This window comes from Strigops habroptila, chromosome 1 (assembly GCF_004027225.2).
Source record: "Strigops habroptila isolate Jane chromosome 1, bStrHab1.2.pri, whole genome shotgun sequence".
NCBI classification, from domain to species: domain Eukaryota; kingdom Metazoa; phylum Chordata; class Aves; order Psittaciformes; family Psittacidae; genus Strigops; species Strigops habroptila.
In genome coordinates, this window is record NC_044277.2 from 47,596,222 (window position 1) to 47,619,718 (window position 23,497).

Below are 23,497 nucleotides of genomic sequence, written 5' to 3' on the forward strand. Positions count from 1 at the left end.
CTGATTTGTATGAAACATTGCGGTAATTGACTTCGTTGGTACTGCCAGAGTGAACTTTAAATGAAAGTGACAGTAACTAGTCCAGATCACTTCTTTCATTTTGTTCAGGGTAAAACTATTAGACAATAAGTGACTTACTGGCTTTGTTGTTTTCAATGAGCAATCCAATTTTATACTCTTTTAATTATAATTTAATTGCATTGCCCCTTTATACTCAGAGCCTGGCAGCCAAACCAGCTGCTTCAGTGTTTGGCACAACTGAGGGGGTGAAAATATCTTCCATAAATCTTTCTCCAGAGGATATGTTGCTGCCAGCATAGAAACTCTTCCCTGGAAGTGGCAAATCTGCTTTAATATCTCCTTTCAAGCCTCTGAATTTGTGCCTGACTGTGCATCTGCTATTTGAGTGGTTATTATAACTGAGGGGGCTGATGCCTCCGAAGTAAAGCTTTAATGTAAAATGTAACCAGATAGGACATAAGAACAGATCTTAAATTAGATTCAAAAAAGTAATGTTGGTATATGTATAAGTTGTCCCTGTAACTGTTCCAAGAGATTAATTATCATGCCCTTGCATGCTCTTAGTGAAGGGGGAGTTAGCATTGTAAACTGACCTTTGAGAGTAAACTAGAGGACAAGGCAGGGGTTGGGGATGCTTTTTAAAAAGGGACTAGAAGGGAGGATGAAAGAGAAAGGAAAGGAATCAATGGTTTAGGGACTGAAGGAGTAGCACGTTGAAGCCTTGCTGGGCTGGGAAGAGGCCCTTCAGTTACAGCCCTCTTCCCTTCCCCGGCAGAAAGAGGAGGCGAGAAAGCACCACCCAAAAAAAAACCCAAGGAGGAGATAGGAATGACATGTTGCTCTCCTGTTACTAGTCCTGGACCCAGAATGTGGATAACATCATCCTTCCTGTAGCCAATTGCATGTGTGGGCTTAAAAAAACTGTCCACCATCTGGTGGCTGGGCTGCTTTTTTTGTCAGCTTCTGGCTCCTCTGTAAACTGTTTTGGGAGTGAGGAGGGAGGGCTGTTTATATTGATGTTAAATCAGTAGGGGAATCTCTTTTTTAACCTTCTGTAATCCTCAGGGTTAAATGTTTTCATCTCATGGTTCAGTTGCAGTTATTTGTAGTTGGCATTCACATTTGCTTTGTAATTCAATTTGGATGATGCTGCTTGGCCCAAATTAGAGCAGACTAGTACAAGGAGCTTGGTGCGTGTGGAAAACGATTACTAACTCCATAGTTAAGGTCATCCAAGTAGAGCAGTAAATACTTCTCCTTGGTTTTAAGGTATGGTTTTCTGGTTTGAATTCACTTGTGGACTTGTGATTTATACTCTCAGCTGATAAACTTGATATAAGAGCTACTGAAAATGCTGAGTAGTAACCCTATTGTCGTCACAAAAATACTGTAATGTTCTCATTAATCTTTGTGGTTTCAGTTCCAGCTGTTTGCCAGTTTTATACTTATTAGAGTCTATTTTCTGAATAGCTTCCAGCTGCACATTCTTCAGAGAGATGAGATTTTATTCATACATGTATCTACTTATAGGTGAGGAATTTGAAACTGGAGCATGAGCAGGAGAAAAACAAGATCTTGTCGGAAGCATTAGAGACACTAGCTACCGAACACCATGAACTAGAGCAGTCGCTGGTTAAGGGATCTCCGCCTCTCAGCATCATCAGTGAGGAGCAGTTCTATGATGCTGTTTCAGGTAAGTAGGGATGTCCAGAATGTGAGTGTGTAGCCAGAATGTGTGTGGTGAATGCATTGCGAGGAGGTGAGGGGTGGGAAGAGTCTCACTTTCAGTGAAGTCTCTGCCTTTCTAATGTGGAACTAATTTTAGGAGAATGCTTCATATGCTGTTTTTAGCAGCCCTGTAAAAATTTTCTTGAGTTCACCTGTAGAATTGTGGTGTTTCACTTTAGCATGACAAAAAATAACCTTAAAAACCACAGGGCAGTGATGAAAGGTCTGATTGCTTGGGTGTCTACGCCCTTTTTTAAAATAGCAAAAGTTAAGGCTCCTATTTTAGATGTAACTGTATCTGGTAGTCTTCTGACTTGCTTTCTCCATGATGATGGGTGTTTTTTCTTTTGTTTTGTCGTTAAGATCAGTCGAAAAAAATCCCTGCTTTTGAGGGATAATGAGGTTAATAAAAGCTTGTGCTATTTCTATTTTGTATGCCAAATCACAGATGGAAGAAAAGGATGAATCAAAGTCTTTTGTGCATTTCTGAAATATTTTTTCTTCCCCTGTCTGCTCTTCAGTTTAGTATCTTTCATGTTTGCATATGCAGACCATGGAAGTAGTGATTTTAGAAAACTCTGAACTGCATAAGATGATTACAACATGCAGTTTGTATGGAGAGGCTGTACAGTACAGCTCAGTAATAGCTGTACTGTATACAGCTCCATAAGTGGGTGATCCCGGAGCACACAGCCGTCTACAACTATGAAGGACCTGGAAGAGCTTGAGGGTGAACATAATCTAACTGTAGTAGATAATTAGGCTGTGATGGCATACATCACAAGCAAGTATGGAGTTACTTTTTCCGTGATTCAAACTGTCTGATGCTTCTGACAGGTAAGAGAAGTGTTCCCAGACTCCTTGATAGGTGTTCTGCAGTGCAGAGCTTGGAGAATAAAAACAGGTGAAGTGAAGTCTGTGTTCAAGTATAGTGCTCAAGTATAGCACTAGCACAGAAACACAGTGAATCAATAGCAGACTTAGCTGATTGGCACGGTAACAAATTTATCAAGCCTTCAAGGAGGAGAAGAGATTGAAGACCACTAGAAACAGGTTCTTCAACCAGAAGCAAAAGAACAGTTCTGCTGAAAGGCCTCAGGCTCTTTTGCTTGTCTCAACAAGGCAGAGAATAGTTGTTTCTCTGGTGCTGCTGGAATGTAGTCGCTTCAGCCAGGCTTGCTTTGTGTATGTGAAAGAATATTCAGTTTTAAAGAGCTGTTTGTCTGTATATCTCATAACTCACCCAGTCTCTAAAGCTTCTTAAATGAAAGTGTCCAAAACCACCTCTCCAGCTGAGAGGTGGTATTTTTTTTCACTTGAAGCTGCAAACAAATCACATTGAGTGGGTTTGTATAACTGTGAAACTTGTTAAGCATATATATACACATATAAAAATTCTCTCTCCTTTGGGAGAAGTCACTTGACATAATTCATCTTGATTGCAATTTAAATAATTTTCCAGGACAGGCTCACTTTCTTGACTGCCTGTCAACTTCATCAGACTTGTGTTAGATTCTCTTCTCAAAAAAAAAGATTTGCAGTGCTTTGCAGTGATCGGGGTCCTCTGTCTTTGAAGGCACATGTCTGGGGGAAGGGCACTCTGTTTTCTATTTTTTTTGGGAGGGGGGACATGGATGGGGGGCTAGAGAAAGGGAAATGTGACATACTTTCCTGGCTTCTCGATGCATGTTATGACTTCCACCATAAACACAAAAGGAATTAGATTTTTGTGGGTGTGGTTGGGAGTGGGTTTTTTTGCTCATCACTGGGATCCTGGTAATGCTTTATAACTTGCTTTTCTGCCGTATCTGTGGAGTCTCAACTAGAAGGCTTCTTGTCTCGGTATGACAAGAATACAGTGAGAGGAGAGAATCCCTGCCCATGGCAGGGGGGTTGGAACTAGATGATCTTAAGGTCCTTTCCAACCCTATCTATTCTATGATTCTAATATTTGGCACTGGCTCAGAGTTCGGGCGTGTGGGTCTTCTTTGAGACAAGGGATATGGTGGTAAATATGGTCATAACAGAGAGCAGAGACTAGGCCTGATTGCCAGAAGATAAAAATTTCTATCTCCAAGAACTCTAAAGTTCTAAGACTTTGTTTTCATAGCTTTTGCTAAACCTGATTTTCAGTCTGGTAGTATTTTAAGTTAAATGGTACCGATTTTGAATAAATATATTCATGAATTAGCTTAGTAGGCTGTACAGGAGATTGAGCACGCACTGATGTATTTTAACAGGGATGCGACAAGTCATAATGTCTATCAGTGGAAAAATGCCACTACTTTGAGAGTATTTTTTCTGTTAGGATCTTTTTGTAATTTTAAATCTCCACCACAGAGGTGATTTTAGAAGTGAGAGTATTGCATAACTCTTTGGCTTGCACTTTGAGCTGGAGAATTGTTAGCTTTGACTTGACAGGTTAAAAGAAGCCTCTGCTGCTTTTTGTTTTGTTTTTTTAAAGAATGTTACCTGCATATTAGACACTTTTGCTTGCTTACTCTCAACAAAAGTATCACTAGCTGTGACAATTCAGAGCAATGGAAGACTTTTCAATCAGGTTTTTGAACAAGAAGTATATTAGAAAGGATATGTTCACAGCAGCAGCTACTTGTCCCCATTTACCATGCTCTGATTCACATTGTAGAGCAATCTGATTGCATGAACCTGACTCCTGAACGAAGCTGAATTGGAAGATACAGGCCGGTTGCTATTGGACACTCAGTCCATGGTAGGAGAGTAGAGCTAATCTGAAGAGAACGCCACCAGAAATGTTTTTAGCTCAAGTGTCAAGTCCTCAGCACCATCTGTTTTACTTGCAGATCTGCTCCAACTGAGCCATGCTACCTGCTGATGTTGGCATACACCACATTGGTCACTGATAAGTCTATGTTGGGTAGTTTTCCTTGTGGAAATTGTGGGCACAATTACAGAAACATCCTCCTTCTTTTCCAAAAGAAAAAACTGGGGTGAGGGACATGTTTGAAATGTGCTAGGATTGCTTACTGAAGCAGTAGTTTATTTGCTGAAGTCTCTCTCCTTTTTAAGTGATATGCTGTTACCAGTGCTTCCTGACTGTTGAGGTAAATCCTAAATCCCTGCAATTGGAGAACAGTAGACACTGAACATGAAAGGAAGAACCTACAGGAAATGGGAGTTATTTGTGTAACCGAAGCATGGTATCCAGTGTTAAGAACAGCCAAGTTAAGGGTATTATTAATCTGACCTCTGATAGCAATAGGTCAGTTAACAGCGCTTCCCGGTGTGCCGATGGTGTGCTGATCCTCTCACCATGGGAGTGGTGGAAATGTGTAATTAAACTTGATAGCACGTGGAGTGCTGGAGCTCTCAGTTTCAGGATTGAATGCTATGTTTAAAGCATGGTGGGATGGGGAGGGGGGAGTTTGGGGAAGGGAAGCAGCACTAAACAAGTAGCAAAATTTAATAAGGCCAGTGGCATCTCCTAGAGAACTGGAGAAGTTATTAGCTTTGATTAAGTATGTAGATCTCAGGAAGCTTGTGAAAACAGAATAGAAATGCATAGTCTATCCACAATGCTGAAAAATGGCTAAGCAGGCCAAGAATTAAAAAGTACTTGATTTTTGCCTTGCAGATAAGATTCTCTGATTATATGCAAAAATTGCACACTCGATTTGGGAAGAGTTTAGAAGTATCCTGATTTTTTCTTTAACAGATTTTATCTGAGAAGTGGGGGGTTTCTGCAAACACAGCTTTGGTGTGTGTTGAGTTGGGTATTGATGTTTTTACATAGATGGAATCTTACTATAAAAGCAGTTATTTAGCTACAGGAATATTTAGATTATACTAAAGCTAGCCCATCATAGTACAGCTTCAGCTGTTGTGTACCACTAATGGGTGCTGTTTTTATGAATAATGCTCCTAAATGGTACAAGAAGTAGTAGACCAGTTCTGTTGCTTCTGCTCGCTTCCTAGTTTGTCACCAGTTACCAGCTTACTTAAAAACTGCACATAAAGCATAGAAACTTACTGCCGTTCCTTCCATGTTTAGGGTAGTTTGTCAAGTGGCTTTTTTGGAACATATACCAAAAATACTGCACAACCTCTGAGAGAACACTGCTGCCCATTTTTAACTATATTCTTGCCTTGAATATAGTTAAAAGAATGAATTCAGGTGTCTCAGAGAGATGGGAAACACCTAGTCAGAATTCAAACCCAACTTTGCCAGTGGTTAAACACTACCTTTCTCAGGTGTATTTATTAACCAAATACCTTGGCCAATCTTTTTTTATCTGGAACTGAAGAGTTACCAGTTGTTGCAATAGGAGATTAACTTGCCTTGAGTTAAGTTTCTTCTGTCATTGCTTCTGCTGTTTCCCCTTGGTCTCCCACTCTTGCAAAATGTAGCTGGTGTTTTTACTGTTACCTTGACACTTCAGGTTTCATGAGCTGGAGAGCTTCCTAGTCTTGTCTCAAAGATCACTTAAAAATTTTGGCTTCTGAACAGGGACTCTTATTCCTTCTCCCCCCCATCTCAGCCCACACTCCCTGAGTTCAATAGAAAAAAACCCCTCATTTTCTCCTAGTCATCTGTATGACAGCTGCTCTCTAGCAACTTGTGAATATAGATCTTTTTTTGCAGTGACGGGGGAGTATGCAAATCTTAATTCAGAAAAGAGTTAGCTGCAAGTACGCAGGGAAAAGCTCAGTCTGAGTTAGTTGCCTATTGATCTGTGCTCACAATACAATACTAGGCTTGCTCAGTGACACCTAAACAAACTCTCAAGGCTTGTGAAGCTAATTGGGTCAAAAGAGGTTGCTGAAGTTAAGGGATTGGAGATGGAGATCTTTAGAGGAGCTGTTGTAGTCATACTTTCTCAATGAGAGCCATTTCCCAGGAAAATGGGAGAGATGTCTCTAGACAGCAATTTCTCATAATGGTGTCTGTTTTCTTTCTTCTACTGTTCTTTATTGTATAACATGCTCTTGTATTAAGCAAGGCACATGCCTTGGAGAAAGGTGGCTGGTCATTGTCTACAGCTCTGGAGAGGTCTGCAGGTGCTGAGCTCAGTCCTGCATAATTGTGTCTCTGCACTGTAAGGTCAGCATTAGGAGAACTGATCCTGTGTAGTGTTTAAAAATCCTTGTTATACTGAGAAGCATATCAGAGAATGGTCAGTGGTTCAGGTGAAGCTTATGTATTCTTCCCTTTCCGCCTCTGGAGTCCTAGGTCTGTTGCAGAAACTCAGATTGAGGGCATTTGTGTTATAACTCTTCTACCATCCAGGACTGCCTTGTTTTCAGACAGGAGAAGGAGCTTTACAGAAGGCAGACTCTTTGCTTTATGTTACGGGTTTGCTTCATGCTTTTCTTGTCATGGTAACTGTTAGCACAGTTGAGCAGCTCTTGCAATAGAGGTGGAATATAAATATATAAATAATATAAATACCTTGAAGGGATTTATAGCTTGTCATGCAATCAGGATACTGAAGCCCAAGTTGTGTTTCACTGATAGAGCATCTCTTCCTCTGTGATATTTGGATATGCAGCAGTGTTTTCCTGACTACCTGAGCTTATGATCTCTGGAGAAACCTGTATTTTATGTAACAGACTTGTCCACAAGTATAAATGTTTCTCCTTATCCTACTTTTTATATATAGTACCCACCAAACTAATGCTTTGATATGTTATACCATAATTTGGCACAGACCCAGACAGACAAATTTGGGGAAACTTGTGAGAAGATTCTCTGGAGTGCCAGTCCACTTTTCTAGCATATCCTTAGCACCAGCTGGCAGTTCTTTTCATTCCCTAGCAACTGGCTTAATATCAGTACTGTCTTGCTGAGGAATAGGGATAGATGTTTTTAATGAAAGGAAAGATCTCCTTTATGCTTCTAGATCTCACTCTCTCTAGAGGGAATGGAGACACTATCATATATCCATTCATCAGGATTTTTTCTTCTTCTTGACCCTTCTGTAATCTGGATGTAGTAGAAAGTGCTCTTGTCACTGTCTACCTAAGCAACATGTAATTTACATGTTCAGAAGCTACTGGGATAGTTTTTTTAAGAGAAAACAAGAAAGCACCTGGCAGTGGACATCTGTGACTGAGATATTCTTTTGAATGGACTACTACTTCAGCAGGTTTTCATTACTAGTTTTGAATTAGAATCCGTGTGTGAGAGATGACTAATCTTGCAATTATTTCTCTGGGTATTTGCAGCCAAGAGCAGTAGCATATGCTGACAGAAGTACATGGCAGGAATGGTGTCTACTACAGTTTGGGTGTGCTTTTTTTCAGAAGCAGTGGGGCTTGCTTTAAGCTCTTCACCATTCAGTATTATACGTGGTTTCTGCTATAGGATTTCCCAAATGTCATAGAAATTAGTGCATCTTTATTGGTCTTGAGCTGGTCCCCTGCTTCCTGGAGCTTGCAATTGGATAATGCTTTGACAGTCTTGTCAGATTTGAAGGAAAAACATGAAACAGAAATACAGCCTTTTGCCAGGAAATATTGACTTTCTGATTTGGAGCAAGAATGTCTTTTCTCCAGAGGTAGTCAAGCCCTACCTAACCGAAACACTGGTTGGACATAAGGTGGTGTGTTGATATTTTTAATTTTAGATGTGATATGGATTGTACTATTAACCTACCTTCCAGAGTACAACGTTTATCTTATTGATTGGCGAGCTTATCATTTAGACTTTGCTGGGACTTACGTGGCGAATATAATCCACTGCGTACAATACCTCCTTCTGTTCTTTGATTCTTGTTCAGTAAGCTGGGAAGTGAAGGCTGTGAGCAGCACCAAATGTCCAGGAATTTAGAGCGAACTTAAATCTTATCTAGAAGAAGAGAGTTAATGCTTGAATGTTGAAGTAACTTAGGTAAGGTACTGGCATCTGTGTGACACTGGCACTTGTCCTGAGCAAGTTGTAGTAGCTTCAATTTAATAAAAATGACAGATTTTGTCTCTGTATGGTAGAGGATTTTTCATGTAGTGTGTTCTTGCTTATCATGCAGTCTCTTTGTATCTAGAGCTTCAGCAGTCTGTGGCAGTACTGGTTACTTACCAAATGGATGCTGTCATCAGGACACAGTAGCCTACTTAGGTTTCAGTTTTGTACAAAGAGGGAAGATCTGCTAGTGACTGAAGTCTAGCACAGGCGGTAGATTCATTAACATGCACCTGCTTTTTTGCAGATTCAGAATCTGAAAAATCATTAAGTGGGTTTGAAACAACGGCCTACTCGCTGGAGGACAGCATGGATTCAAAAGATACAATAACTTCAGGCATGTCTGAAGAAAAGGTTTGTGGCAGTGGGGAGTCACTGTCTAACGGGATCAAGAAACACAGGTAAGATGTTGCCCGTTCTTAATGGCAAGTAAAAGTCCACAGGAATCTCTGAAAAGCTAACTGTGAAAACTTTTTAAACTTTGTTAGGGATGATTGACAAATAGCTGGTTGTGCTATGATTTCATAAAGAATATTTTTTCAAGGCTAGTGTGCTCCTTTGCATTTTGTTTTTTGATGATCGAATCTGAATAAGTAAAAATAAAATATAATGTGCTATGTAAAAAATGGACACACTTGGTTTTTTATAGATCTTATTGAAATCTATGTGGATTTTAATTCCTTCATGTATTTTTAATGATCTATGCCTCCTATTGCCTCTGTAATTTCCAGACACTTGATCCTCCTGTTGGTATGGGGAATGAATGAAAAATATTGTTAGCCTGGCATCAGAAATTCAAATGTGAACAAAGGGAGTCTTATTCTAAAAGTCTCATCCATGTTTTATGTGCTTATTTTGTGTTGTCAAATGATCCATTTTTGTTTGTTTCCTTGCTGATAATGGAGGACAATAGGTCTGGAGTTAATGAGATGTAATAGACACCACTATGCTCGGGTTTCAGTGAAAGGGCAATATAATGTTTGCACTAGAAATCAAGCCAGACTTAAGCATGTTTCAGAAAGACTAGTTTGGAAATGTTTTGGATATGCATAATCATCATGGGGATTCCAGATTTGTGTAAAACCAGGAAATTATTATTTAATTTTACAGAAGCAAGCAAGACTTACTTTAATTACTTGGTATCCTAAATAGTTAAATTGCAGTGACTGTTGAAGTATGTGGTAATGTCAGAGACCTGATGTTTCAAGGTTCAACCTCTGCATGTGTATCCCTCCCACGCTAGGCAAAGACTAAGGCAAATAAGGGCTTGGGTGGAATAATGGGGTGGTTTGGGAAGGTAACATAAAGCAGCTGACTAAGCGTGTTGCTCTGCACTCGTGTGCTGTTAGCAAGGCGGTATTTATGGCCTTGGCTAAGTGCCTTTCCTAATTAGAGCAGGAAGTTCAGGTTTGCGGGGGAAGCACTAGGTAAAGGTGGACATCTGAATTGCATTTATTGCCTTGGAAACTGTGAGGAGAAAGGAGGCAATTCATGATCAACATGAAAATGTTGACATGTATTGTTTTGAAGAGTTTTAACAGGAATTGATCTTCTGTTTACTGTACAAAAGAAATAACTTGGCCAAGTTTCGATAACACTGTATTATGGTGTAGTACTGTAGGGAGCAGGTGACTGAAGAAGCATTTAAGATCTGTTGGTGTTATAAAGGGGAATGAAAAGTAATAAACAAGAAATCTGGAGAGGGACTTTTTACAAGGGCAGTTAGTGATAGGACAAAGGGTAATGGCTTTAAGCTGAAATAGGGGAGATTTAGGTTAGATATTAGGAAAAGGATTCTTCAATGTGAGGATGGTGAGGCACTGGAACAGGTTGCCCAGGGAAGCTGTGGTGCCCCATCCCTGGGGGGCCAGGTTGGGCAGGACTTTGAGCAACCTGGTCTAGTGGAAGGTGTCCCTGCCCATGGCAGGGGGGTTAAACTAGATGACCTTTAAGGTCCCTTCCAACCCAAACCATTCTGTGATTCTGTGATCTTTGTTTATGTTGTTTCTGAGCTGTTTGTCTTTTAGCAGCAAAGAGAGTAGAGGATGTTGGAGTAAAATGGGTCTCTGGCTAATAATAAATTGCTAAAGAAAAGTGAAAACTATGATAATTTAGTACTAAAGAAAAGTAGAAATTTTTTGCATATAGATAAGAATGTATCGTCATATTTTATGTGACTAAATGGCTATAGAGCACATTCTAGGTTGAGCTGTAATGTCAAGCTTTTTTACCTGACATCTTGGTGACACATTGGGATTTGTCCACAGATATACTGATGCAAACTGTTTCTCCCCAATGCTCAGCCAATTTAAACTTAACCTCCAAGATAACCTCAGTGGGTGGGAGTTGTGTGGTATTTCTGGCCTTGTTTCTGAGTCTCTTGGTGTCAGCGGTGTTTGGCCTGGTACAGGATCTGTTTGACATGACTTCAGGACCGTTATCTACCTGGAGCTGCTGGCTTCAGTTTGTGCCTCTTGCTTTTGGGGCTAGTTAGAGAGCATGTGGTCAAATATGCATTTTCTGTAATGTTACCTGTGTCGTTTTTGGAGCAGAAACCTTAACTACTTGATGCTGTGCAAAATGAGGGGGTCCAAATGTTTTGACAGCAGTTAATTCCACCTTTACACTCTTGGGTTTGCTATAACTTGTTTGCTTAACTTGCATTTGTGTTAACCACATGGAAGCAAGTCACTTGGAGAATAGACCTGATTAAGTTACTTTGCTTAAAATCTTGATAACTTCCTGTAGTACCTCAGATGAACTGCAGCTGCATTTGGTTTGCACATAACAGTACCTGCACTGTTTAGCAGTCAGTGTAAGTATTTCTTACCTTCATCTAGAAAGCCTGAGCTCTCATCTGGCTCTCCCATTTGAGTGGTGAGGATTTTGCTCAGGGTGGTGGAGGTCAGTTTTTATTGTGGGGAGCATGTATTTTAGTTTTGGAGATGTAGGAATAAATCTGTTGGTTCCAAGGAATTTAAAGTGTTGGGATGTACATACAAAGATAGGTGAAGCCATCTTTGATTATAGTGCCACTTATAATCTGATGTTTTACTCTGAGTTTTTTTTAATGTAGTTTCCATCCTACTGATTGCTCATAGAGTGTTTTGATAGCAGACTTAATTTTTGAAAACTTTTTGGGAGATGATTTCAGAGATAGGAGAATAGCACATGAAATAATCTGGAAGTATTTGAATCACTTCTGTTTAAGAGGGAAACCTTTAATCTAAGCCAAACTTTAAAAACCAAAATCAAAGAAAAACCCTCCCAAAAAAACCCACAACAAAACCCCAAGAATAAACGCCCCCCTCCAAGCCCAACCAAACAAAACCAAAAAAAAACCTTGCACAAAAATGAAGCATCAGCCCTGATAAAGGTGTTTCAGTAGCATATAAGTCTTGGAGGTAACACAGCAAGTAGGACTGCTGAAACTAACAGCCTGAATAGACTGCATTTAACATCCACTTGTCACTGCTGTTTCCCTGTTATTGCTGATTTTTTGTTGTCAGGTTTCCCTTTGGTTCCCTCACTGGGGGCCTTTCAGAATGCAGACATGTTTGTGTGTAGCTTTGGGGAGCCAGGGCTTTGCTTAGGTTTACATGAAAAGGAAGCTAAACATGCCTTTTTTCACACCATATGTCTCTTTCCCCACAAGATTCCTGTAGCAGCTGATCTACTATAGGTAATGCTTTGGACAAGTGTTTTTGTTTAAGTGAATGATCTTAAACACATCTTATCTGTTCTACTGCACAGAAATTCCAGCAGATGTTTTTGTCATTTAAAGCTAAAGTTAACTTCCTGAGTACTTTCTAAAATTGACATCTGGAAGGAAATTTTTGCATTCATAAACCTTTCCCTTAATCACAGGGAGTGTGTCAAGGTTAGTAGGCCTCAAGTCTTGGCTGCCTGTCATTTTTCCACATGTCCTTACTTGTCCCTGGGATCTTTCTTGGTGGCTTAAAATTGGTGTTTTCTGACTCCCATATCAGGTTTGGCTGATGTAGGTAAGAAGTATGGGTAAATGGATGAAACTGAATGCCAACTTTCAAGTAGTTAAACAAATCGGACAGGTTAGCTTTAATGAAAACGTAAGTTTTTATATGCAGGGAAAGCAGTCCCTGTATATAGTTTAGCAAACTAGAGGCATGTGAAGGGCTTACTCAAAACACAAATACCGCGTCTGCTAACTGCCTTCATTAAAGAATACACAGAAAAAAATAAGTAATCACTACAAATGAAGGTAAGACTAAATACTTGGTGGACACTGTCCTCTCCTGGACATTTGTATCAGAACATCTACACAAGTGTTTTACACCTAATGTTATTTAAGATGATCTGTTTCACAAAATATTTTTGTATCAGTGGAAAGCTAGAGTAGGGAGTGAGTGATATCATGTTGGTCAATTAAAATAAATCCTCCTACCCACTCATCCCTTGCATGGGAGCCGAGTGGAACAAGTCAGTGTTAGGGTCTTAGCTACTTGCTAACAAAACATAGTTTGCTACTGTGAGGATTCAGGCATATGACTTGGTTTTCTATTAGATGGGGCTGCTTGTATTTTAAGGAGCATTTGGTTTGGTTTTGTTCTTTCTGAAAACTGAAGCATCAGCCCTGGTAAAGGAGGTCTTTCAATAGCAGGTAAGTATGGGAGGTGACACAGTAAGTAGGGCTCCTGAAACTAACATCTTGGCCTGAATAGAATTTGTTTTAATTTTTATTTCTTCTTTTGGCGCACTGTTTACCAGAGAAGAGGCGTGGAGGAGGCAGCTACAGCCTGTTCACACTCTAAAAATGATACTGGTTTAGCTAATTTGAGGGGAAACAAAATCTTCTTGGTTAGGAGGGCAACACAATCATTTAGAGTTAACTAAACTTTGAAATTCAAATAGTTCATGCATTTTGAATGAACTGTAGGTAATAAGTATCTTTTGATAATTTTTCTCATTGGTAGTAGCTTCATGATCCAAACACAAATTTTAGTAGTGTTGTGGACAAATTGCTTTGACCTACATTTATGCTTTCCCATAGGTAAATTGGATTAATAATTGAGCTGGTCAGTAGCAGTATGAAAACTGAACAAAATCTGTGCCTGATTTCTTGCAAGGCTGAGAAATACAGGCTGTCTTACACAGACTAAATGTTGGTTTTGAAAGTATGTTTAAGATTCGCCTCAGGATGTGTCAGCCCCCTGTAGAATAGGCTGCTGTGTTTTCTGTTCTTTAATGATGCTGCTTCTTCTGTTGTTCCTGAAGGCTGATTTTAACATAGGCACTAAATGTCATGGCCCTTCATTGTCAGTATACAGGTGACTAGCAAAAAAAATACCCCACTGTTAAACCCTAAAATCTGTTCAGACATAGGTATGTTCACTATGTACCTAACTCAGAAAGAACTTACACTGTTCTGGTAAGTGGTGTAGAAATTCTCTTCCACTGCTCTTATGCACAATGAAAGGAAAGGAATTGTTCTGGTTTTGGAGAAATTCAGGTTTCTGTGCAGGTAAAACAGTTTAAGTGCTCCAAAGTAGTGCTGTCGTTCCCCTTTTGGTTTTTTTTAATTTAAGAATTGGAAAACTCTTACTTTCAAAGAAGAGTATTTGGGTTTCTTAGTCATGGTTAGTAATGGAAAACTTTTCTTACTTCTGCTTTCTTTCCTGTTCCTTTCTGCAGAACAAGCTTGCCATCTCCGATGTTTTCCAGAAATGACTTCAGTATCTGGAGTATCTTAAGAAAATGCATTGGAATGGTAGGTAATCAGAAAGCTATGATAAAAAATGTGAAGTGATTGTTTCACTTGAGGCCCAAATGAAAACTTATTGGGGAAAGGCACATTTTTAATTTGCTGCTTATACTTTATTTGCTTTCACAACTCAAGAAGGTAAGACTTTGTCAGAGCAATATTCCTTCAATAAAAGCATTTTCTCTTGATTTTTAACCCGAAAGTATTTTGTGGTAGCATTTTTTTTCTTTGTAAAAAAACAAAATGGAACAAAAATCCCAACTACTTTAGTTTTGCTTTTCTCCCTTCCTTTTAATATCTCAGTCTTTCCCCTGTCCCTATGGTGTTTACTAGCCAGACGGTTGCCAGCTCAGGGGTTACCTGGTTGACACCTAATCTGCTTCCAGCTAAGGGTGGATTGAGAAGAGCTCTCTCCATCAGATCCCTGCAGTAGGCTGAAAGTACTTACTGCTGATAAACCTCTGCCAGCCTGTAATGTGTGTTTAGTCACTGTTTTTCTCCTCCTCCCCTTGCTGTAGTTATAAACAGCACCAAGCAATGAGATGTGGAAGTGCTGGGGAATACCTGTATCAGCAGCTCCAAGTCTCCTGAGTTGTTGTGAAGCATCCAAGCCTTCTCACAGTGGCTTTAGTGGGAAAGTGTTATAACCTTAAAATACAAAGAGAGCAGGTTGAAAGCCTGTCTTGCATAAGGTGTGTGCAGGAAATAAAGCCGTAAAGATCTTAATTCTGCTTTGCAGAAATGCTGCACAGACGTTGGTGGGGGGAGTGGAACTTGGAGTCGATTGTACCAAAGTGTCTGAGAAAGCTGTTAGTGCCATATGCTGCTATTATGGTTAAGAACAGTGCTGTTTACCATGCACATTGCCAGTGGTCATACTATATGCTTTTTTGCAGGCAGCTTAAAACATTGCTATGTTATGCCTTTAGAGGGCATGCTTTTTCAAAGTGGGAAAGAGAATAAACGGCATCAGAACTGTAGGACCTCTATTAATTTTTTTTTTATTCCTTTTACAAAAATTCCCTTTTTCTTCTGAATACAGGATCCCTGTTTTCACTCCTGTGCCACCACATTTCCATGTCCTTTCTCATCCTCCTTCTCCGCCCGCCTGCCTAACTGCCTCCAAAGAAGATAGTATGTTTAAGTAATTAGATGGCCTGTATCTAATTTAAAAGTAATAAATAATTTAGTCTTTAGAAAGGTCCTTAATACACCATTCTTCCATTGTTTCATCTCACCTTAATGCTTTCGTGATAGGAAGTTTGTTTGTTTGATGTTTGGTTTTCTTTTTGTTTTAAAGGTAGCATGAATGTCAACACAGATAGGCTTATCAGGCTCATAGGGATGTACAGGGTTTTTTCCTTTCAGCATTAGCAGAGCCAGGTCAAGCACATGGCATTAGCACTTAAGAGCATCATTTATTTTTGTTTTATAAGCCAGTTACACTTCGGTCACTGCAGGTCAGTGTATCTAATCATTTGGTTTTTAACACACGTTTCATTTGTGCATCAGGAGTTGTCGAAGATCACAATGCCGGTTATCTTCAATGAGCCGCTGAGCTTTCTACAGCGACTTACAGAGTACATGGAGCATACATACCTCATCCACAAAGCCAGCTCACTTTCCAGCACAACCGAGCGAATGCAGGTACTTCGGGTGTGGTAATTTCTGCAATTTAGCTCTTGATGAATGTGTGGGGATTTTTTTCTTCATAGATAAGTCTCGTCATAGGAGGAACTCCCATAACTTGCTGCATGTCAGATTCTCTTACTCATTAACCAGTTTTGCTTATTGGCCTGGCTTCAGCTGGGATAATTTTCTTCTTAGCAACTGGTATACTGCTGTGTTTGGGATGAGAATAATGTTGATAATACATTGGTGTTTTAGTTGTTGCTAAGAAGTGTTTACACTAAGTCAAAGGACTTTTCAGCTTCTCATACCACTCCACCAGCAAGTAGGCGGGGGGGGGTGGGGCACAAGAAACTGGGAGGAGACATAGCCGAGACAGTGGTCACCTCTAACATTTTGGAATTTCACCTCTGAACAAATGCAGGATTTGAAAAAACTAGTAAAATACATAGGAAAAGTGTGCTATCACCCTAGCAATTCCAGAGAAACACAAATCACTGCAGTGTGCTGGGGCCTGGCCCGTGCCTGCTGAGCCTTTTTCAACACTATTTAGTACCCTCAAAGGGAAGGGAAGGTCTCTGGATCTGACAACAAAATGACGGGCAGCTACTCGAAGCCCTGCACCTGGCACTGCAGCTGAACCAAAGAACCAATCTGTGCTGGTATCAGTTGCCTGTATACACAAAAAGAAATATGGGAAGCTGAAGTCAACTTGATTAGTAAAGGAGTAAGGAGCTTCTTCTAAAAGCAGGCAGGCAGAAGGACTGGACGAGGCAGACTACTTTGAAGCATGGCCATCATGAGAATGGGAGGAGCGAGAGAGGTGGCCACTGATCTGGGAGGAGGGAGAGGAAGAATTCATAAATGAGGTGCTAACTACCTGATCCCTATCCCTGAGTGAGCCACAAGATATGCAAAAAGATTTCAGCTTCATCCTAGTCAGCACATTATCACCTGGCTGCTCAGATGTTGGGTTTCTGGGGCCAGAAGCCTGGAATTAGAGGGTGTAAGGAAGCCAAACAGCTGGAATCCCTTTCTACAGAAGATGGCAGTGACGAAGTGTTTTGAAAAGTGGCACAAGTCCTCAGCCTCTGGCTGTGACTCCTGTGAGGCAGGAAGGAAAAGTATGCCTTCAAGGAAGATGTTTTGTGTCACCCAAGACAAGTGGAGAAAGGTGTCCAGTATCTGAGGGAATTGCTGAAGGTGATTTATGATGACCTGGTCGACAGCAGTTAACCAAAGATCCAGATGAAGTCAGGTGCATGCAACCCATGTGGCCAGGACTGTCATGGGTTAATCTGGCAGGTAGCTAAGGTAGCTAAACACCACACAGCTGCTTGCTCACTCCTATAAATGGGGAGAGAACTGGGAAAAAGAAGTAAAATCTGTGGGCTGAGATAAAGACAGTTTAATAGGACAGAAAAGGAAGTGAAAATTATAATGATAAAAGAATTAGAATATACAAGTGATAATGCAAATGCTCACTACCTGCCAATCAGTGCCCAACCAGTTCCCAAGCAGGGGCCTCTGGCCAGCTTTCCCCATAGTTGATATGCTGAGCATGACACCATGTGGTACAGAATATCCCTGTCAGCTGTCCTGTTGGGGTCAGCTGTCCTGGCTGTGTCCCCACCCAACTTCTTATGCACCCCCAGCCTGCTCACTGGTGGGATGGGGTGAGGAGCAGAAAAGGCCTTGGCTCTGTGTAAGTGCTGCTCAGCAGTAACTAAACATCAATTTGTCACCAACTCTATTGTTATTCTAAATCCAAAACACAGTGCTGTACCAGCTACTAGGAAGAAAATGGCTCTATCCCAGACAAACCCAGGATGCTTATCTAGGAAAATGCTTTGCTTTTCCTAAGGCTTGTTTTTTTAACTGTTTGATGAGAACTGTTTATTCCCCTGCCTTGCAAAGAGAACTTTGCTGAGCTATTGCAGAAGATTCATTCTGTAACACCATGACTGTGGTTGATAAAGACTAAGATCCAGGAGATTAACTGTGTGCTCTTACTCTTTTGAATAGTGTGTTGCTGCATTTGCTGTGTCTGCTGTGGCCTCACAGTGGGAACGTACAGGGAAGCCATTCAACCCGTTGCTTGGAGAGACGTATGAATTGATCAGGTAAAAAGATGCACTGAAGAGTCATATTCTGTGTGCCTGATGTTTCATTAGGCTTGTCAGGTGGCTTGCAGAATGCTCTTTAGCTCGTAGGATTCCACTCACTCTCCTAGCAGCTGCTGGAGTTACTTGCAGTGCATGTTGGTGTTCAGCAGTGCACCTTCCAGAGGAGGGAGACTACTTAACTTTTCAACTCATAGCAGGCAAATGAAATTTGTCAGGTTTAAAAGCAAGTTTTATTTACAAAGATGACTTTTTTCCCTGAAACCTTCTGAATGAAAAAATGCATGGTACATAAGGGAGGTCTTATAGTTGTAATATTCATTATGTGAGTGCCCAGAATACAAATAGGCAACGTTAGTCTATTAATGTGCAGCTGCAGTTAAGGTAAATTTTTCTCTTGGGTAAGGTTTTAGCCTATGTCTATGTGAAAGCTTAAGAAAGAGGTCACTATGAAGAGTAAACACAGTGGCTGATCAGATTTAATAATTCTTGTTGTCTTTTTACATTCTCATAGGACCGTAGAATGGTTTCGGTTGAAAGGGACCTTAATGATCATCTAGTTCCAACCCCCCTGCAATGGGCAGGGACGCCTTCCACTAGACCACGTTGCTCAAAACCCCATCCAATCTGTCCTCAGTTATTTAGAATGAGGATGTTTTATGTATTAGTTGATCTTTTTGTTTTATCCCACGGTTGTGACTAACTCTTGCACTGAATACCACAACTATGCATGGGTCCAACCACCTGGGGAAAAGAGCTGCAACTTCACTACACTAATTACATAGATACATGCTTTTGGTTATCTTTATTTTGCAGAGATGATCTTGGATTTAGACTTCTCTCAGAGCAAGTTAGCCATCATCCACCAATCAGTGCTTTCTATGCTGAAGGTTTAAATAATGATTTTGTGTTTCATGGATCAATTTATCCTAAACTCAAGTTCTGGGGCAAGAGCGTGGAAGCAGAACCAAAAGGCACAATGACTTTGGAGCTTCTTGAGTAAGTTGATAAGTAATAATTGCAGAGGCACAGTGGCCACATCAGTGATGATTAGTGTGCATTAGAGCCTCATAGCTTAGGAATGGACTTGTTTAACATCCACATACTAATGTTTGATGTTTTGATCACTTTGTGGGGAGGAGTGTATGAGAAGATGAAAAGAACTGCCATCGTGTCTCCTAATACACTGCATAGTAATAGTAGCAATAGTTGGGGCTTGTGTCTGCATGTTCTACAGATGCTTGGATGTCAGTCCTACCATGACTAGCACGCTTGAGTCCTGTTCATGTCATTCAGTGCTAACAGTGACTGCACTGAAGTGGCCATTTTAAAGAATTGATAAAATGGATTTTTAAGGAACTGATAAAATGTGTAGCAATAGGATAATAAATTTCTTGAGTTTCCTGACTTATTGCCATGTCCATTTCAAGACTTAGTGCAATTTATAGATGATGGCTGTTTGCAGCAGTAACGTCCAATACAAAGATGCAGTATTTCAATTTTTGTTTCCCTTCCTTAGACACAATGAAGCCTACACGTGGACAAATCCTACATGCTGTGTGCATAACATTATTGTGGGAAAACTTTGGATTGAGCAGTATGGAAACGTAGAAATAACAAACCATAAGTAAGTTAAGAGTGTGAGTGCTTTCACTTGCTAAAAGGTTGAAAAAGTATTTGGAAGTAATTTGTGCCCTCTTGTTCTGCCTTTAGAACTGGTGAGAAATGTATACTGAGCTTTAAGCCCTGCGGCCTCTTTGGGAAGGAGTTGCACAAAGTTGAAGGCTACATTCAGGACAAAAGGTAACAGCTTCATTCCTCATAGGGAACAAATGGCTGCCCTCTGTTTCTGATGGGAGCTGTAGAACTGAATGCCTTTTAACATAGTCTGTCAAAGGCATGAACCTGCAACAGCAAGGGTATGAATTGTGCAACATCAATAATGGAGTTTTAAGAGTTGCTCTCAGAAGTTCTTCTTTCAGATGTTTTTGCCTGAAATGATGAAATAAATCTCTTTAAGCTCCTTTGTAAACTTAGTCTTTTTTTTTTTTTTCTTTTACAGCAAAAAGAAACTTTGTGCGCTGTATGGGAAGTGGACTGAGTGTTTGTACAGTGTCGACCCAGCCACATTCGATGCTTACAAAAAAATTGACAAGAAAAATACAGAAGAGAAGAAAAGCGGTAAACAGGTATTAATCACATAAAGAGGTGGTGTCTCAAAAGCATAAGACAGCTAAAATAATTATTTTAGTAGCATTTAAGAGCATTAAGATTTATTTCACTTAATTTCTTTTCTAGTAGGATACAAAACGTATTGGATGAGTACCAGCATTAAGGAATTAAATGCTTTCTCTCTCAAGGATTTGTATTCAAACTATCCAAAACTTGGAGTGATCTAAATGCTGGCTGGTTCATTACCCGGCTCTTTCTCCCAGGTTGTGTGGAAGAAATAGGATACCCATTAGTTGGACCATGGTTCTGATGATATATGATAACACTGGTCTAATAGGAGGATTTCGACCTCTAGAGGCAGGGTAGTCTAATTTCTCATCTTGATAGAAGATCATATTTTACCGCTTTTACAAGGAATTTTTGTATTTCTTGTGGGAAAAAAACCACCCAAAACAAAGAAACCCATACCATTATTCTTATTTCTTCCAGATTTCTGGTCAGCAGTGTGCTTTTTGTTTAAGGTGTATGATGATGGTGACAAAAAACAGCTTGATGAAGAACAACACTCGCATAATAGCTTAAAACAGGGATTGTTTCCCTTTGACTGGAGCCAGATTTTTTTGTTTGTTTGGTGTTAGGTTTTTTTCTGAAGAAAAAAGAGACAAAGAACTCTGAAAACAGTTGTTCCTGTGCAGGTTCAGATTGTTGCTGTACCTGAGATTGCACCAGTGTTTGTCGTCAAGAGAGCCCTAAAGCAGTGGGGATTACTGCTTCTCTTTGGGTCTGATCCTGTGAGCTCTAAGGAGAAGGAGCAAAGAAAAACACACCCTGTGTCTTTGTTCAGCTACCACTTTGCATTTCCCAACAACGCTTAAGACGATTACTTGAAAATGAAGCATCCTGTTGCATAAAGCTCACGTTGCAGTGTTGCTCTGACTCTAGAAAAGCAGGCTTTTCCTACTCATTTAACAGACTATTTCTGTGTAGAAAACTGAAAGCTTTGTAATGCGCGCTACGAATCGGGCAGTCTGCTGAATGTGTATTTCCACTGCCCCCTTGTGTTTGAGGAGTTGATACTGTTTATGGGTTTTGAGCATCTAGGTGAGCCAAGTTTCATGTATCATGTCTGGATGTGGTTTGTTCCTTCATAATAGTGAAGGATTCATTCAAGCATGAAACTACATGGTCTTTGAAACTTCTCCTAATTAGAATTTTCAGATTTATTTAGTTATATTCCATCTATTCTTCCATGCTGCATTGCTACAAATGAAGGATTGCTTTTCTTTCTCCCTTTAGGGGATCTGCTTCAATGTGAGCCCTTTTGCAAATTCTCCTGGATTTTCCCCCAATCCCTTTATTTTTTTCTTTTTTTCTTTTTTTTTTAATAGGGATAGAATTTAAGGAAAAATAATTTTACAGGAATTAAGGCAATCCCTCATGTATGCGGAGGTGATATTTTACTGACATCAGAAGAGTTATTTGTAGTAGAGCTGGGGTTAGACCAGGATGATCCTGATCTGAATGAACTAGAGCCTATTTTAAATCAAGATAAAGTACTTTGTGCAGAATTTCCAGTGTAAGTATATGGAGGAGCATCATGTAAAGCAACAGCAACTGCTCTTGTTTACAGACATCAGAAGTCTTGCTTTGGCAAAGTCTGTTACTATCCTCCTAGCAATATACTGAGAGGTTGAGCAGCGCTGAGCACAAAATGTGAATCGTTGTGGCAAGAGCACATCAAAATCCACTTTTTAACTAGTTCTTTGTAATTCTTACAACATTTTTAAGGTTATGTATCCACCAAGGCACAAATGTCAGTGTGCGTCGCCTTTCTGTGGAAGTTGGTTTGGAGTTGGACAGTCTGGTATTGAAATGTCTTTGTTTTGATACAAGGATACCTTACTCGTCTGTTCTGCTTCAAACTTTTGACTTCTGCAGGATTGATTGGTGTCCTTTCAAGGACAGAATGTCAGATTGCCAGCACAGTTCAGAGATAGTTGGCTAAACCCCCTGTTTATCTTCCAAATAGCTGAGGTACTGAACCCGGTCTGCATGTTGTTCTGGTTACTTTCCAACCTGTTTGTTATTAAAAGCACTGTATCCAAGCACTCCACAGTGAAACAGAATCCTTAATTCTTTGTCATTTTCTCAGAGGCGCGACACATGAATCATCTCAGAGGACAACCAAGCCTAGTTTGGGTACTGGCTTTTTTTGCTCTGAAACATTGGTCTGTATTATCTGACGCAACCATCAGAAAGCAAAGCTTGTTAGCAGCAGGATTAAAGCTGTTGGCATGTAGCCAATGTATTTAAAGCATTAGTTGCCTTTAAGTTGAGTTTTAATCTCCAGTGCTGGTTTTAATCCAGTTCGTTTTTAATCTCTAAAACGTGATGCTGGGTTTAGCTGTGATAGCAACACGAAGTTTTCTTGGTGGAGCCACATGCATTGTCAGCCACATGCAGTCCGGTACTGTAACATAGCTTGTGTGGCAGAATTAGTGTGAGCAGCATTGGACCCCACCTGCTTTAAGGCTGTGCGTAAAACAGGTGATGGTTTAGAACTAGTTCAGGTCACATCTACACCAGTTATTTTCTACTGCCCTAGCAAGCCTGGGTGAAGTTTTTCCTCTTCTGGGAAACGTATTTCCCAGTGCTGTGGCTGCAGCTGTCTCAGGCTGTATATGTCAGTCTTCACAGCATACCTTTCCCAGAAGAAGTAGCTAATCTAGGATATTCATTTAATGTTTGCAGTTTGCCATTGTAGTAGCGTAGTGGTGAATGGAAAGGAAGGTACCTCTGAGCAAAGAGCGCTAGCATAGGGTTTTGTTGTGTGCAAACTGAAGACAGCATTTGCATCATGAGCTGGTGTTTCTTTGATGTGGAAGGATGCGGAATGTGACTTCTGTTCTTATACTTTAATGAAACGATAGTGGAGCTAAATACCAGGCATGCAAATGCTTGTGTTTGAGGAAACAGGACATCTCTGTGGTAGAAAAATGGACATTTCTTAAAGCTTGGAACATCCAGATTATATATATGAAGACGTTGACGCAAGAAGCTGTTTATAATCTTCCACTGGGAGGGATTTGGGAGTATGTGTGCTATGTTAATGCTGTTATCCTTCTTGACAAGCATCTAGAAGAGTTT

The 23,497-nt window shown here is 40.2% G+C and overlaps 1 protein-coding gene across 5 annotated transcripts in view; it reads left to right on the forward strand.

Annotated features, from left to right (window-relative positions):
• The window catches only part of OSBPL1A (oxysterol binding protein like 1A), a 74,586-nt gene that overhangs the window by 43,389 nt on the left and 7,700 nt on the right, over positions 1–23,497 (forward strand). For 4 of the 5 annotated variants that reach the window (XM_030500835.2, XM_030501678.1, XM_030502518.1 and 1 more), the window contains 9 exons: positions 1,552–1,714; positions 8,934–9,087; positions 14,357–14,432; positions 15,939–16,073; positions 18,081–18,178; positions 18,995–19,177; positions 19,698–19,805; positions 19,892–19,981; positions 20,241–20,367. In XM_030500835.2, coding sequence (XP_030356695.1) covers positions 1,552–1,714; positions 8,934–9,087; positions 14,357–14,432; positions 15,939–16,073; positions 18,081–18,178; positions 18,995–19,177; positions 19,698–19,805; positions 19,892–19,981; positions 20,241–20,367 — 1,134 coding nt within the window. Of the gene's footprint in view, positions 1–1,551; positions 1,715–8,173; positions 8,618–8,933; positions 9,088–14,356; positions 14,433–15,938; positions 16,074–18,080; positions 18,179–18,994; positions 19,178–19,697; positions 19,806–19,891; positions 19,982–20,240; positions 20,368–23,497 lie in introns of those variants that run through there. The other variant, XM_030504219.1, reaches the window with a different exon arrangement.